This window comes from Sinocyclocheilus anshuiensis, unplaced genomic scaffold (assembly GCF_001515605.1).
Source record: "Sinocyclocheilus anshuiensis isolate Anshui unplaced genomic scaffold, SAMN03320099.WGS_v1.1 scaffold112, whole genome shotgun sequence".
In the NCBI taxonomy this organism is placed as follows: Eukaryota; Metazoa; Chordata; class Actinopteri; order Cypriniformes; family Cyprinidae; genus Sinocyclocheilus; species Sinocyclocheilus anshuiensis.
In genome coordinates this window covers 2,183,487-2,199,121 of record NW_015557175.1, presented here as the reverse complement: position 1 = coordinate 2,199,121, position 15,635 = coordinate 2,183,487, and the positions used below count along the sequence as shown (strand labels likewise).

At 38.0% G+C, this 15,635-nt stretch overlaps 1 protein-coding gene across 2 annotated transcripts in view; it reads left to right on the top strand.

Moving 5' to 3' along the window:
• Window positions 1-1,956: 1,956 nt before the first annotated feature.
• Window positions 1,957-15,635, top strand: part of LOC107678413 (ectonucleoside triphosphate diphosphohydrolase 4-like) — a 23,157-nt gene continuing 9,478 nt past the window's right edge. Inside the window, exons 1-8 of one of the 2 annotated variants that reach the window (XM_016473655.1) lie at window positions 1,957-2,198; window positions 2,594-2,755; window positions 5,478-5,675; window positions 5,755-5,960; window positions 8,312-8,462; window positions 8,557-8,660; window positions 9,594-9,653; window positions 9,773-9,903. In XM_016473655.1, coding sequence (XP_016329141.1) covers window positions 2,748-2,755; window positions 5,478-5,675; window positions 5,755-5,960; window positions 8,312-8,462; window positions 8,557-8,660; window positions 9,594-9,653; window positions 9,773-9,903 — 858 coding nt within the window. In that variant the 5' untranslated portion in view covers window positions 1,957-2,198; window positions 2,594-2,747. Of the gene's footprint in view, window positions 2,199-2,593; window positions 2,756-5,477; window positions 5,676-5,754; window positions 5,961-8,311; window positions 8,463-8,556; window positions 8,661-9,593; window positions 9,654-9,772; window positions 9,928-15,635 lie in introns of both variants that reach the window. The other variant, XM_016473654.1, reaches the window with a different exon arrangement.

Below are 15,635 nucleotides of genomic sequence, written 5' to 3'. Positions count from 1 at the left end.
AAACTTAATAAGAGATATCTTGAATTGGAATTCTTCCTAGTCAAAACTCATTTAAAGATATCTGCAATTTAATTATGGATATCTCAATCTGATTTTTGACTAGGAAGATCTTTGGAGATATCTGCATTTAGCTTTGTGACTAGGAGAAATTTCTATGTAGATATCTGGAATTAACAATGTGACCAGTCAAAATTCCTTTATGCATGCAAATACACCTTTGTTAAGCCCCACCTTAAACATTTTATTAACCAATCCTACCTTGGAAACGGTTGTCTTCCTCCATTTTGTCTAAGAATTGTATAATAAAGTTCCTGCATCTTTGGTTAATTTTAAAATACCCAAGTATTCAAAATAATGTACCTGGTGCACATGTAAAAGTGACACAAGGTATGCATGAGAACACTCAATCTACACACAATGTAATGTACTAATCAATATCATCAGTACATGATAATGCCAGTTAAACTTTTATTACCTTACAATCTTTTTAAAATCAGCCTTCACTTTTTTTTTTTTTTTTGAGTGGGTCTGCCTTGATTCTGAAGCATTATTCTTCATACTTCTGGTATGAAACAATCTCAGCTTTCAAATTTTGTAATTTTGTAAGAAATTCAAACAATAAATACCGTTTTGTGGCTCTTTAATGACAGATTGCTCTATTCCCTCAGTTCAAGTGGCACGTGAACCGCTGGTCTTTTCATATTTACATTACTTAAAGCGCAACATGAACATGAATGAACATCAGAACGTATTTTACTTCAACCGTGGAAAGACGTCGTCAACACAGCCAACTTTTCAAGTTTAAGTCCACCAAAGTTAATCTACTCTCCTATCTGATTTGTTTGTCAGACAAAATGGCGGATTCGGCGTTATGATTAGTCAGATCGCTTGTCAGTCAAGCTCTTTGCTAACGGTCAATTCAGATATCTTAAAATTTCATTGCGACTGGTCGAAACTGAATTAGAGATATGTCTAAATATCTTTGCGCATGTTACGTGTCTAATGAAGATACCTATCAAAATTGCAGAATAGATATCTGGAATTGGAATTTTGACTAGTATAGACTGTATAAAAACATGGACGTAGTGTCCGTGACGTCACCCGTAGGTTTCTGAAGAGCGTTTTTGAAGCTCAAAGTGGGCGGAGCCGGCCATCATCATGGCAGCACGTCACCGCCTGTCACTCCCGGGTAATCGAAAATGGGCAAAGAGCTCGACGGTGGTGACAGCTGCGGCAATCCAACTGTCACTCAAGTGGCCACGCCCTTAATTATGCAGAACTTTAAGGCTTAATATAATTTAGACGGATGAGTTGTAAAAAAATTCACCCCCCTCACAGTTGTCATGAAGGGCAAAATTAGATATAGACCAAAACCACTTTTTGTACCAGGCTGTAAACATATTTTTTTCTGCTGTAAAGTTGGGCATTTTAACATGGGGAGTCTATGGGACTGTTTCGATGAATTGCAGTTTTAGTCACTTCCGTGTTGGTTTCACGAGAGAGACCAGAAGGTTGCCGCTTGGTCAAAACTAAATTATCCCTGCATTCCATTCGGAAGGGCTCATCCCTATGCCCTAATCCCTTCAAAGGGTTTACCCTCAGGAGTGAGAGCTTCGAAGGGTTGAAGGATGTAGGGGACCAAACAACTGTTTCTTGAAGTGCCCTTCTGCATCATCATCACGTGCCCACATGGAGGCGCCGTCATCCTGCAAAGAATCTGCGCAAAGGATCATGGGAGCCCAAAGTGTCCATCAGTTGTACCCTTCCAAATCCTTCATTCCAAAGGGCCCTTTGAAGTGGCCAGTTTTGAGCACTTCGGTTTGGAACGACCCTTCAATATGGCGGCCATGATTGTTTTCACTCCGAAGTGCCCTTCGGAGGGCGTTATATCCTGTTTGGAACGGATAGCAAGGGGTATTTAATGCTAATACGGCTTGCCATTCGCAGACGCGAGTTTCCGGATTTGGCACGCACGCGCACTGACAGTTTTACTACCGAACTGAGCTGTTGCTCGGCTACTGTCGGGAATTAGCGGCTTTTCTCGACCACATTTGAACGATCACCGCTGCCAAACGGAACTGAAGTGCCATATTTTTGTTCACCAAGTGGATTTCAATCATAGGACCACTGAATTCATAAATCTCAGAGGATGGCTTTATTATTGGCGCATTCGTACCTGATGTAACGTTAGCCGAACGGTGAGAACACATTCCTGCGATCTTACAGATATTTATATTTATCTGGCCTGAGGATAAACACATTTGACAGCATGTAATCAGTCGAGTCCGTCTCTCCAAAACCTCACAGACCTGCTTTTAACTATCAAACAAGGCATCCGTTTAGCATCGAATCTGTTCTCGGCCTGATCAGACGTCAGCTGTGGTGGTGTTGCAAAATCTAGAGAGCTGCCTATCTAGAGAGCATGTAGGGCGTGTGCGATTCGTGAAGTATGAGGCTCGTAGGCGCCGATGAATGATGTCTATGTAGGCAACTAACTAGACATTAATTGTGATCTGTCGCTTAGGTCTACTTGTGAACGTTACACATCGTTCTGTGCTGATTGTGCTGTTTTGTTTTCACTTCCTCATGTCAGGGCATGCCACGTCTCCTTAGCACACCTGAACACGTGTGAAAGCCCCTGATGGGGATGCCTTGACTTGTGACGTCATGGAGGAACACACCTGTCCTAGAAGCAGCTGCCAGTGAAGATTTGATTCGTCCACATCACCTGCGCGTCCACTCCAGCAATGGGAAGGCAAGTACAAAACTCAAGTCATTTGAGGAAAGTGGTTTTCTCCAATGGAAAAAGTTGATGTGAAACTTGATGTATGTAATGGTGGTGATGGGAGAAACGAAGCATTTCGAAGCTTCGAACCAACTGAACCAATTGAGCTATCGGTAAGCCCCGCCCCCCTTAGTTACTGTTGCTCACTCGGGCAAACAGAGTTGCTGACTGTCTCACAATGACAGCTGTCAGTGAAAACCTTCTTCCGAGGTGTTTCTGATCAATTTGGGACACAGATGGACCTTCAGGTGGGACTTAAATATGCCATGGAGGGATATATAAAATATATTAAAATAAATATGTAAAAATACAGATCACAATGCAAACGGGAGAATGATGTTACGGTCGTCACGATCGCAATGACAACATCCCGGATCAACACCGTTCATATACCGCAGAGTAAAATGAAATTAATTTATATTTAACCAGATTAATATGGAGTTCGTTTATGTGTTTTTGACTTTCACTGCACGGTATATGAAGTGAGAACAGTTCGCTATTAAGGTTTGTACGTTAGCATGGACTCACCAACTTTAACGCTAACGTTAGCTAGTTTTAGCCAGAGATAACAGTACCTTGCTGAAGCACAAGATAACATTAACGTTTTGCTTGAGCAGATGAAAAGTGTAACTTAATGAGAGTATGACAACCAGAAAATGAACGTTTTCATCTTTATTGGGATTGGGGTTGAATGCTTAGGGACATTTTGCTCCGTTTTGGTTGGATTTAGGAAATGGAATAAAATAAATGACATTGCCTATCCTTTTTAGGATAACTGGAATTAGTGTTACAAGTACCCTAGGCACATAGTTTTTCCATTTTTGTAGCATAAACACCATTAAACCGATGCGAGCTTCGGATCTTCCAATGGTTCTCTATAGCGCTGAAACCTAAAGATGTCCGAGTTCCGCTCTCTGTGCAACTGATACTCGACTGCCATTGGCTCATCTGCGTTCGAGGGGCGGGGCTTACTTGTTTCTAAGCGCTCGAAACACCACACGCTGGTGACGCCTGCTGGTCAAAACTGTGTAAATGCAACAAAACAGCTTTTACTAACCCAATGAAAACGCTTTCTTGAAAGTATAATATATTAAATGCAATCAAAATAATAAAATACCATTAAAAATGAAGTGTCTGTAGGCTATAATATGCGTCTTTAAAATAATTATTATTAATTTCCAAAGGCTTGTTTTGTTTGTTTATGGAGAGCTTGTCTAAACAGCCCAGTAAGAGATTATTAACTACTACTCATCCTTTTAATTGCACGAATGTCTCATTAAAAATGTCTACAAATTGATCAAACTGATCCGAGATTGTATAACTTTAGACGCTGATGCAGTGGTTCGCCGCTGCGGGGCGATCTCGGTGAACTCGCATGATTCACGGGTTCACATTGATCGCCCCCGAAGGCGAACTATCGAAATTTCTGTGACGTAACGAAGCCTCGTTTACTGAAATCACGTGACTTTGGCATTTTGATACGCGCTCCGAACCACTGTTTCGAAACAATTGATTCACAAAGGTTTCGAAGCTTCATGAAGCATCACTATGTAATGGCAAATAAATTCCTACCTTATTGTTTATTATATGATGTTTCTGCTGCTTGACAAACCTTTAAAGTCAACTTGAAATAAGAAGAGATGCTTTTGCTTTCTAAACGCACTATCTTGGTCTTATTGTAAATGGTTCACTGGTGCAGACTAGTCAAATGTAACTTTACATTCAGATTTTCCAAGCAAATTTCACACATTGAATTAAGTCAAATGTGTGGAAGCTTATTACCCGGTAATACCGACATGGAATACAAAAAGGTCATTTTGACTTTTTATCTCACTATTCAGACATGTTTTTATCTGGCAATTCTGAGGAAAAAAGAGCAGAAAAAAGCATGTTTTTTTTTTTTTTTTATCTCACAATTCAGACTTTTTTTTTTCTCAAATTCTAAGGAAAAATGTCTGAAAAAAAAAATCAGAATAGTTTTTTTTTCCCGCCATTGAGTAATAAAATGTAGAAAAATTTCTAATAGAAAAATAGAAACAAAGACTTCCTTCTTAGAATTGCGAGTTTATTTAGCAGTTCTGAGTTTAGCCTATATCTTGCAATTCTAATTTTATATCTCGCAGTGCAAGAAAAAAGTCACAATTGAGTCACAATTACCTTTTTTATTTTTTTATTCCGTGATAGTAATAGGCTTCCATAAAAATTTCAATTAACTAAGTCAATTAAAATAAACAAAAACATACTTTTCGATTTCTAATTTTTAAGGCAAACTTTTACAGGAAATGTTTATTTATTTTGGCACTACTTGTCACTGCACTAACATTAGCATAGCTGTGTTCATTGGATGAAGCAAAAACACCATATTCATGACAAGCTCTGCTTTTCAGTACAATGGTAACCACAAAACGTTCACAACAGAAACTCTTTTAAATGTTCAACATAACTGAACCTTAAATGTGTGGTCACATTTACTGCTGTTCAGCAAATTTTCTCAGCTGAAATCCAGTAATTTCATTCGCAATCCACGCAACTGGGAACTTTGTGTGAGGGGGAATGATTTCGGCAAGTATGTCCTGTGAATTCACCACGCTTGCTGCTCGGTTTGAAAGTGGCTTCTGTGTGAGCTGCCAAGATAAGAGGATCCAGTAACCATAGTGATAGATTTCTCATCACTATTTTTTTCTCTCTACAGGATTAGCATTTCCTGCCTGTTTCCAGCATCCTGGCACTTCAGCCTGTCTCCGGTGGTTCTGCCCCGGTTCCTGTTGCCTTCCTTCAGGCAGTTGCTGCTGCTGGGTCTGTTGGCTGGTGTGATGGGGCTGCTGTACCTGCTGCTGGTCACAGGGAAGGGCCAGTACAGCTGGTTAAGAGAGGACCGACACATCCACACGTAAAACGCCTATCAGTTCTGTTATTCCTGTTATGCATCTCAGCAGATCTAATCATCCTGATTGATGTGTCTCCACTAGACGTTTGGGTCGGGTGCCGGACATGGAGGCCACGGACACCAATAACCCCAACCTGAACTACGGGCTGGTGGTGGACTGTGGCAGCAGTGGCTCCCGTGTGTTTGTGTACACCTGGCCTCGGCACAACGGCAACCCGCATGAGCTCCTAGACATCAAACAGATGCGAGACAAGCACAGGAAACCTGTAGTCATGAAGATCAAGCCAGGTCAGTATGGGAACGAATGAACAGAATGATGGCTTGGAGTGGTGAATGGTCAAATAATTAGGGCTGGGTTGACAATATGTGACCCTGGAGCACAAAACCAGTCTTAAGTCGCTGGGGTATATTTGTAGCAATAGCCAAAAATACATTGTATGGGTCAAAATGATTGATTTTTCTTTTATGCCAAAAATCTTTAGGATATTAAGTAAAGATCATGTTCCATAAAGATATTTTGTAAATTTCCTACTGTAAATATATCAAAACTTAATTTTTGATTAGTAATATGCATTGCTAAAAACTTCATTTGGACAGCTTTAAATGGGATTTTCTCAATATTTTGATTTTTTTGCACCCTCAGATTCCAGATTTTCAAATAGTTGTATCTCGGCCAAATATTGTCCTATCCTAACAATACATCAATGGAAAGCTTATTTATTCAGCTTTCAGGTGATGTATAAATCTCAATTTCGAAAAATGGACCCTTATGACTGGTTTTGTGCTCCAGGGTCACATATCAGTTTCCTGATTTTAATCAATTCTCGTTTTGATGAACCGATATTGAATCCCAACAATCAGTCTTTTAGTCTATGCTGTTGATGTGTGAACGAAATGTTACTAAACAATATTCATAGCGCGCCTCCCATCCAATAATCTCAATCTAGCTTTGCGTGATTATCAAGTCATAAAGACTGTGTTGTAATTATTTAAATATGTCATCTGTGTTGTGATCTTTTCATGTGAGCCACTCCCACATGAACTGTGAGTTTGTTACTGAAACATACACATGAAAATGCAAGATGCGGCAAAATCTTCCTAAATTTGTTTACTATTTTTATTACGAAATACTCAAGTTTAATAGTATTAAAGTATTATTTCTTTATTGATTTAATTTTTAGAATTTGAATAAAAAATGAATGAATGAATTAATAAATAAATAAATAAACGGGTGCACATGGTTGACAGCTGTTGCACAATTACCGTTTTAGATCGACTAATTGTAATTCTGTATAAGATTTCCATTTGAACTGAACGCATAAATCTAGGCTATGCGCTGACGTTTTAATCAGAGCAAAACTGATATTTCATTCCCTGACGTGCTTCACTCTGCAGCACTAAAACCAGCAGTGCATTCACTTGCAGGCAACCAGCCAAAATAAAAGCTTGCTGATTTTAGGTTTGAAAATATCAAAAATTCATATAAAAAATTAAATTAATAAAAAAGTCAAAATAATAAATAAATAAAAATGTAAATATTAGCATTGTATTATTTGTATTTTATTTTCATATTATTGTAAGTGTACTATAACATAATAGTATTTTTATTTAGGCTAATTCTCTTTTTTTATTTTAAAATATAATAGTATTATCAAACTTTATTTATTTTGTTTACAATTTTATTTAAATACTATTATAAAGTGCAATAATACTATTATTACTATTATTATCTATTTTATTTTTTATGGTTTTATTTTATATTTTTATAGTTCTATTCAATTTATTCATTCAATGTATAGTTCTTACAATTGTATAGTTATAGTTTTATAGTTATATTTAATGGGTCACACTATGTGCAGTGTGAGCACCAAACCAAATCTCCAGGTGCTCTCATGAGAACCAGACTGAAAAAAATTGTGTACCCCTATAAATAAATAAATAAAACAAAACATATTAGTAATAATAGCAAAAATTGCAATTAGATGTGTCTCCCCAATTTTTCTGCCTGTTTTTTTTTTTTTATAAAAATAAATAAATAAATAATGCACAATTAGTTTCATTGCAGGTAAAAAAAAAAATTATGGCAGGTAAATTTTCTCAAGTCACTGGCCATTACTGAAATGTCTTTTTCAACTGCGAAGAGTTTCAACTGCGAAAAGATAAAACTGCTTGTAAACAATGTCATTTTAATGCTACAGTTACATAAGGAAAGCCATTCAGTATCCATAAACTCGTTAGTCAGCTAGAAAAATCTCTAGAGAGGAGCATTTTGGTAAATATATGCACTACGTTAAATATTCATTATATATTACTCAACTTATCATTTTAATTTTTTTTTTACTTAAGTGATGTCTTATTTAATGTATGTTTGTATAAATCTCTCAGGAATTCAAATTTGACAGCCACTCTTGAAATATTTATATTTCAAACAAGAAATGGAATAGAAACCTATTTATATAATTATAAAGTTATTATTATAAAAACTAATATAACTAAAACAATTGAAATATATACTGTACCTGATATATATCCAAATTGATTGGTATATCGAATTGAATCAAATCAAGAGCTTGTAATCCAGTCATGAAATTTGTGTCAATACCCAGCCCTACAAGTAACACTAGTTCCTGTCTATTCAGGTATTTCAGAGTATGCATCAACACCAGACAAGGCCAGCGACTACATCAGCCCTCTGCTGAGCTTTGCTGCTCAGCACATCCCTAAGAACAAGCACCAGGAAACGCCTCTCTACATCCTGTGCACCGCAGGAATGAGAGTCCTGCCTGAAAGGTGTCCGATCACACACTCACACAAATATAAAGCTCATATTAGCTGCACACTGTGGGAAAGCTGCCGCATGTGCTTAGATTGTGTTTGGTTGCAGCCAACAGGAGGCCCTGCTGGAGGATTTGCGGACTGACATTCCTGTAAATTTCAACTTCCTGTTCTCCGACTCCCATGTGGAAGTTATCTCAGGCAAACAGGAAGGTAAGACCCACCTCTAAACCTCTTCTAGACCACCTCTAGAGTCATTAGTTTGTAAATGCAGGGGTACATTTAAATGTTGCACAAATCTACACTAATAATACTGATTATGTATTTTAAAATGTTTTTGAAAGAAGTTTCTTATGCTCATCAAGGCTGCATGTAATGCAGAAAAAAATACATTAAAAACTGCAATATTGTGAAATATTATTACAATTTAAAATAATTAAATATTTTTTTTTATTGTAATACATTTTCAAATGTAATTTATCCCTGTAATCAAAGCTGAATTTTCAGCATTAGTTTGTAAATGCAGGGGTACATTTAAATGTTGCACAAATCTACACTAATAATACTGATTATGTATTTTAAAATGTTTTTGAAAGAAGTTTCTTATGCTCATCAAGGCTGCATGTAATGCAGAAAAAAATACATTAAAAACTGCAATATTGTGAAATATTATTACAATTTAAAATAATTAAATATTTTTTTTTATTGTAATACATTTTCAAATGTAATTTATCCCTGTAATCAAAGCTGAATTTCAGCATCATTACTCCAGTCTTCAGTGTCACATGATCCTTGAGAAATCAGTATAATATGCTGATTTGCATTTCTTATTATCAATGTGGAAAAACAGTTGTGCTGCTTCATATTTTTGTAGAAACCGTGATGATTTTTTTTTTCTCCAGGATTCTTGTTAATAAATAAGTTTAAAACAGCATTTATTTTGTAACATTATAAGTGTCCACTGTAACTTTTGATCAATTGAATAAATATTTGCTGAATAAAAGTATTATTTCTTAAAAAAAAAAAAAAAAACCCTACTGACCCCAAATTTTTTAATGGTACATCTTTTTTGTTGTTGTTGTTGTTTGGCTTTTGAGTGTAAAACTGAATTCTGTGGAATTGATTTGATTGATTGATTGATTGCAGGAGTATATGCATGGATAGGAATCAACTTTGTTCTGGGCCGATTCAATCATGTTGAGGATGGTAAGTGATATTGTACCATTTTGTTTTTCATAACAATTAATAGCCCCTACAAAAGTTGCTTTTCAACTCCCCTCTCCTGTCTCTCTTTTCATTATATTTTCTGTGCTCTTGTTTCTCAGAACATGAGGCAGTGGTGGAGGTGCAGGTTCCTGGCAGTGACCAGCAGGAGACTCTGGTGCGCAAGCGTACGGCTGGAGTATTGGACATGGGTGGCGTCTCCACTCAGATCGCATACGAAGTGCCCAAAACTGTAAGCTTTGCTTCTCCACAACAGGTTATTATCTTTGAAAATTTCCAATATTTTTGAAAGCTGAAAGTTTGGCTTTGTCATTCTCATTCTCATTCTCTCATTCATGTTCTCCTGGTACTCTGTGGTCCTTGGCCCAGTGCAGTTCAAGGCCATGGTGAATTTGCTGAACTGATGCCTTGGACTGAGATAAGCCTGCTGCATGTTCGTATAGCAGCATGGTGCTTAAGCTGTGACAACAATACTAATCACTCTTCAACAGTCATTTTTCAAAGGGGACCATATTCACCACTTTTGTAATACATTAGATTTTCTTCTTCTTCTGAAGTCATTTACAGTCTTAGTAAAGGTTTCTTACACCAAAAATATTGTACAACACATTCTCATTGCAGTTTGTAACTATTTTGATTTGGTGAATTGGTGACATATTCATATTAGTGGTCGACCGATATATCGCCTCGGCCGATATTTGGAACTTTTTAAATATCGGCATCGGCCGATAAGTCTTTCCGTGTGGCCGATGTTTTTCAAAACTGATTATGACACCATATCGTGCAATTATGCTTCCTTTACATGACACTACATTGTGTTACATACAATAACACTCCGGCGTACAGCAAAGTCTTAATGAAACAGTACCGTGATGCATCAGATCCAGTGGGAGACACAGATGTGATATAAACGAATTCAAACAAAAATGAAACCGTGTTTACATCACAAACTATCAAAAATCCCGTGACTGGCTCTTCCTCAGATATGCTCGTTGTTCTCGGGTACTTCTAAACAAGACGCTGTTTTCCGGTGGACTCAAAAGCCGGTGAACTCCAGAATGAAAGCTGGGTTGACACGAGAACTCTGTTAAGTAATAATTATATGTTTGAATTCCTTTATATGTTTATTCAGCTATCAGCTATATGCTGATAACCAAACATGTAATTATACGCTTTTAGGCTTGTATTATTTTTACAATGAAACAGACAAGCAAAACAAAACAGATCAGAGACATATATCTTTATTATTAACCAACTATCCCATACTATAATTAAAACAACCTGTTACTCTGTAAACTAACTAGATATGTATATTTTCTGCATGTCTCTCATTTACTGTAATTACATGTATTATATCGGCCTCAAATCGGACAATCGGCCAGATTGATTTTTCAATATTGGCATCGGCCATTAAAAATCCCATTTCGGTCAACCACTAATTCTTATTCAATCTCATTCGGATCAATTTGTATGATCACATTCAGGCTAATTCGTACGGACTAATTCATACAAATTCTGACTAATTTGTACAGTCTCATTCTGACTAATTCGTAGCTATATGCTGATAACCAAACATGTAATTATACGCTTTTAGGCTTGTATTATTTTTACAATGAAACAGACAAGCAAAACAAAACAGATCAGAGACATATATCTTTATTATTAACCAACTATCCCATACTATAATTAAAACAACCTGTTACTCTGTAAACTAACTAGATATGTATATTTTCTGCATGTCTCTCATTTACTGTAATTACATGTATTATATCGGCCTCAAATCGGACAATCGGCCAGATTGATTTTTCAATATTGGCATCGGCCATTAAAAATCCCATTTCGGTCAACCACTAATTCTTATTCAATCTCATTCGGATCAATTTGTATGATCACATTCAGGCTAATTCGTACGGACTAATTCATACAAATTCTGACTAATTTGTACAGTCTCATTCTGACTAATTCGTACGGTCTCATTCTGACTAATTCGTACGGTCTCATTCTGACTAATTCGTACGGTCTCATTCTGACTAATTCGTACGGTCTCATTCTGACTAATTCGTACGGTCTCATTCTGACTAATTCGTACGGTCTCATTCTGACTAATTCGTACGGTCTCATTCTGACTAATTCGTACGGTCTCATTCTGACTAATTCGTACGGTCTCATTCTGACTAATTCGTACGGTCTCATTCTGACTAATTCGTACGGTCTCATTCTGACTAATTCGTACGGTCTCATTCTGACTAATTCGTACGGTCTCATTCTGACTAATTCGTACGGTCTCATTCTGACTAATTCGTACGGTCTCATTCTGACTAATTCGTACGGTCTCATTCTGACTAATTCGTACGGTCTCATTCTGACTAATTCGTACGGTCTCATTCTGACTAATTCGTACAGTCTCATTCGGACTAATTCGTACGGTCTCATTCAGACTAATTCGTACAGTCTCATTCGGACTAATTCATACAGATTCAGACTAATTCATACAAATTCGGACTAATTCGTACGGTCTCATTCGGACTAATTCGTACAGTCTATTTCGGACTAATTCGTACATGCTCATTCGGATTAATATATACAGATTCAGGCTAATTCGTACAGTCTATTTCGGACTAAATTGTACAGTCTCATTCAGACTAATTCATACAGATTCAGGCTAATTCGTACGGTCTCATTCAGACTAATTCGTACGGTCTCATTCAGACTAATTCATACAGTCTCATTCTGACTAATTCGTACAGTCTCATTTGGACTAATTTGTACAGTCTATTTTGCACTAATTCGTACAGATTCAGATTAATTCATACAGTCTCATTTGGACTAATTCGTGCAGTCTCATTCAGACTAATTCGTACAGTCTCATTCGGACTAATTCGTACAGTCAATTTTGGACTAATTCGTACAGTCAATTTTGGACTAATTCGTACAGTCTCATTCTGACTAATTCGTACAGATTCAGACTAATTTGTACAGTCTCATTTGGACTAATTTGTACAGTCTCATTTGGACTAATTCGTACAGTCTCATTTGGACTAATTCGTACAGTCTCATTCTGACTAATTCGTACAGATTCAGACTAATTTGTACAGTCTCATTTGGACTAATTCGTACAGTCTCATTTGGACTAATTCGTACAGTCTCATTCAGACTAATTCGTACAGATTCAGACTAATTCGTACAGATTCAGACTAATTCGCGCAGTCTCATTCTGACTTATTCGTACAGATTCAGACTAATTTGGACAGTCTCTTTCGGACTAATTCGTACAGATTCAGACTAATTCGGACAGTCTCTTTCCGACTAATTCATACAGTCTCATTTGGACTAATTCGTACAGTCTCTTTCCGACTAATTCGTACAGATTGACTAATTCGTGCAGTCTCATTCTGACTAATTCGTACAGATTCAGACTAATTCGTACAGTCTCATTTGGACTAATTCGTACAGTCTCATTTGGACTAATTCGTACAGTCTATTTTGGACTAATTCGTACAGATTCAGACTAATTCGTACAGTCTCTTTCGGACTAATTCGTACAGATTCAGAATAATTCGGACAGTCTCTTTCCGACTAATTCGTACAGATTCAGACTAATTCGGACAGTCTCTTTCCGACTAATTCGTACAGTCTCTTTCAGACTAATTCGTACCATCTCATTCAGACTAATTCGTACAGTCTCATTCAGACTAATTCATACAGTCTCATTCAGACTAATTCGTACAGTCTCATTCGGACTAATTAGTATAGATTCAGACTAAATCGTACAGTCTCATTTGGACTAATTCGTAAAGTATGTTTGCATGCCACTGAGGGTTAGGTGTAGTGCTGGACCTTCATGCTTAGGATTTTTATTTTTTCCTAAAAATCTCATCTTTTTGTGTGGAAAAAAAAAATCATACTGCTTCATATGAATTCTCCCCCAATTCACTAAAACTTAAGATAGTTATGTTTTCTTATGAGATAAGATTTTCTTTTTTCATATGACCATTTCTTCCCTCTCTGACCCTTAGAATTAATCATACAGGCTGTTTTTCCTGCTGTACCTTTAAGGCTTCTATATGTAAATCAGATAATCCTGTTTATCTACTTTTACTTGTATCTACTATTACTGATATGGTCCCTTTAAACAATATTTTGATCATTTAATTGAATCCCAGTAATTTGGAGAGAGTTTCATAATCTAATATTAGCAGTCCATGAATTTGGTGTGTGTGCAAGCACGGTTTGTTTGTATTTTTCTGAATATAATATTTGACTTAATTCTGTATGTTTAATTGTTTTAGAGGAAAACTCCTCTGCACAAATCCTGATGCCCTCTAATCTGACATAACCGGATGCTGCTGGAATCAAACACAATCAGAATGAAGTGTTCAGTGTTTTCATGTTTCATGTACAGATGTAGTATTTTTCTACATCTGTATTAGAGCTGGAGAGCTGTTAAAGGGATGTTCGCAATCTACACATGCTGAGCTCAATGAGCCGCACCTGTGCTGTCGATTACCACTGAACATAATTCTCATCTCTCATTTTGTAAAAACTAAATAACCATTAATAACCAGAAGTTTCACTGCCTGTTAAATGACAGTTTACTACTTTAAAAAATGATTTTTTTTTTGTAAGAATTAATATGCTTACGGAAAAATACAAGCTGCAATTTTTTTTAACCCTCCCGTTTGTGTTGCCCCATAGACTTCCATTGTAAGTGCATTGTTCTAAATGTAAATTTTTACTGCGGGATGAGTCACTAATTTTCTATGGTAATCAACAACATGCCACAGATGCTTTTGATAGAGCTCAACTTGTTCTGAACCCCCTACATTCCTTTAAATCTCATTGTACAAAGATGATGCTGCTTCTCACTACACTTGCTTTTCTGCGTCTGTGTTTAAAGAAACATGCAATTCAAGCGCTCTTCAGAGTAGATCTGTATTTTTAGAAGATGCTTTAGTGGTTGCCCAGAAGGAACCTCTGTTAACATCTGTTCCCTTTCGATACTTCACTTCGTACTGCGTCGCTAGACGCTATGGGAAACTCCTTTTCTCCGATTTTCCCCGCCAAAATGGGTGGGGCATCTGGCTATATAAGCAGGTGCTCAGCATAGGATCACTGATTCTTTCTCCTTCAGCGACGACATCTACTGCTCTTCGCTGATTCTACGAGATTTGAAGCCTTCGACTGCAAGCTGATCCAGCAGCCTTTCTGCAACAGCAAGATCAGCTCGCCACCTCCGCTCTCTGCTCACCGCTTGCAGCTCGCCACCCACAGCTCGCCGCTCGCCGCTCTCAAGCAGCACCGGTCAGCGCGCCGCTTTGCAGCACCGGATCAGATCGCTGCTTCAAGCAGCTCTGTTCCCGCGTCGCTCTCAAGGCAGCCCCGGTCAGCGCTTCGCTCATGAGCCGTCTGCAGAGCGCCTGTGTGACGCTTTCCTGCTTGTGGTAACAAAAAAGAGCAAATTTCTGAGCAAATTTCCTGCGACGTTGTTGCAAATGTCGCGCTACGGCTGTGGCTCGTGCAGGACACCACTGCACGCTGATGACGGGAACAGTGAATGTGTGCGATGTCTGGGGAATCCCACGCAGATGCTGCGCTCACTGAGACGTCATGCTCCCACTGCGAGAGCATGAGTCTCGCCTCTTTGCGCTCGCCGAAAGCTTTCTTTTCAGAAAGCGACCTCGCCCCTCGCGCCCCCCCATTTCCTTCCTCCCAGGAACCTGTAAGGAAAAAACAGCGGGGTAGAGGATCACAGCGCTTGGATATGAGTGAGCTTACGTCGGCTCAAGGCCCGCGTACCTCACTTTCTCTACAAAGAGAGGTTTCCCTCGTCTCGTTCTCCCATCCAGACCAGCGCCCTTCTGCCATGGTCTCAAACCTGGTCTCGTTTGGGGGATCGGATGACGAGCCGCTCGATGACAGTATGTCCCTAGCGGCTTCGGATGCTGAGGATTAGTCGGGCTCCAT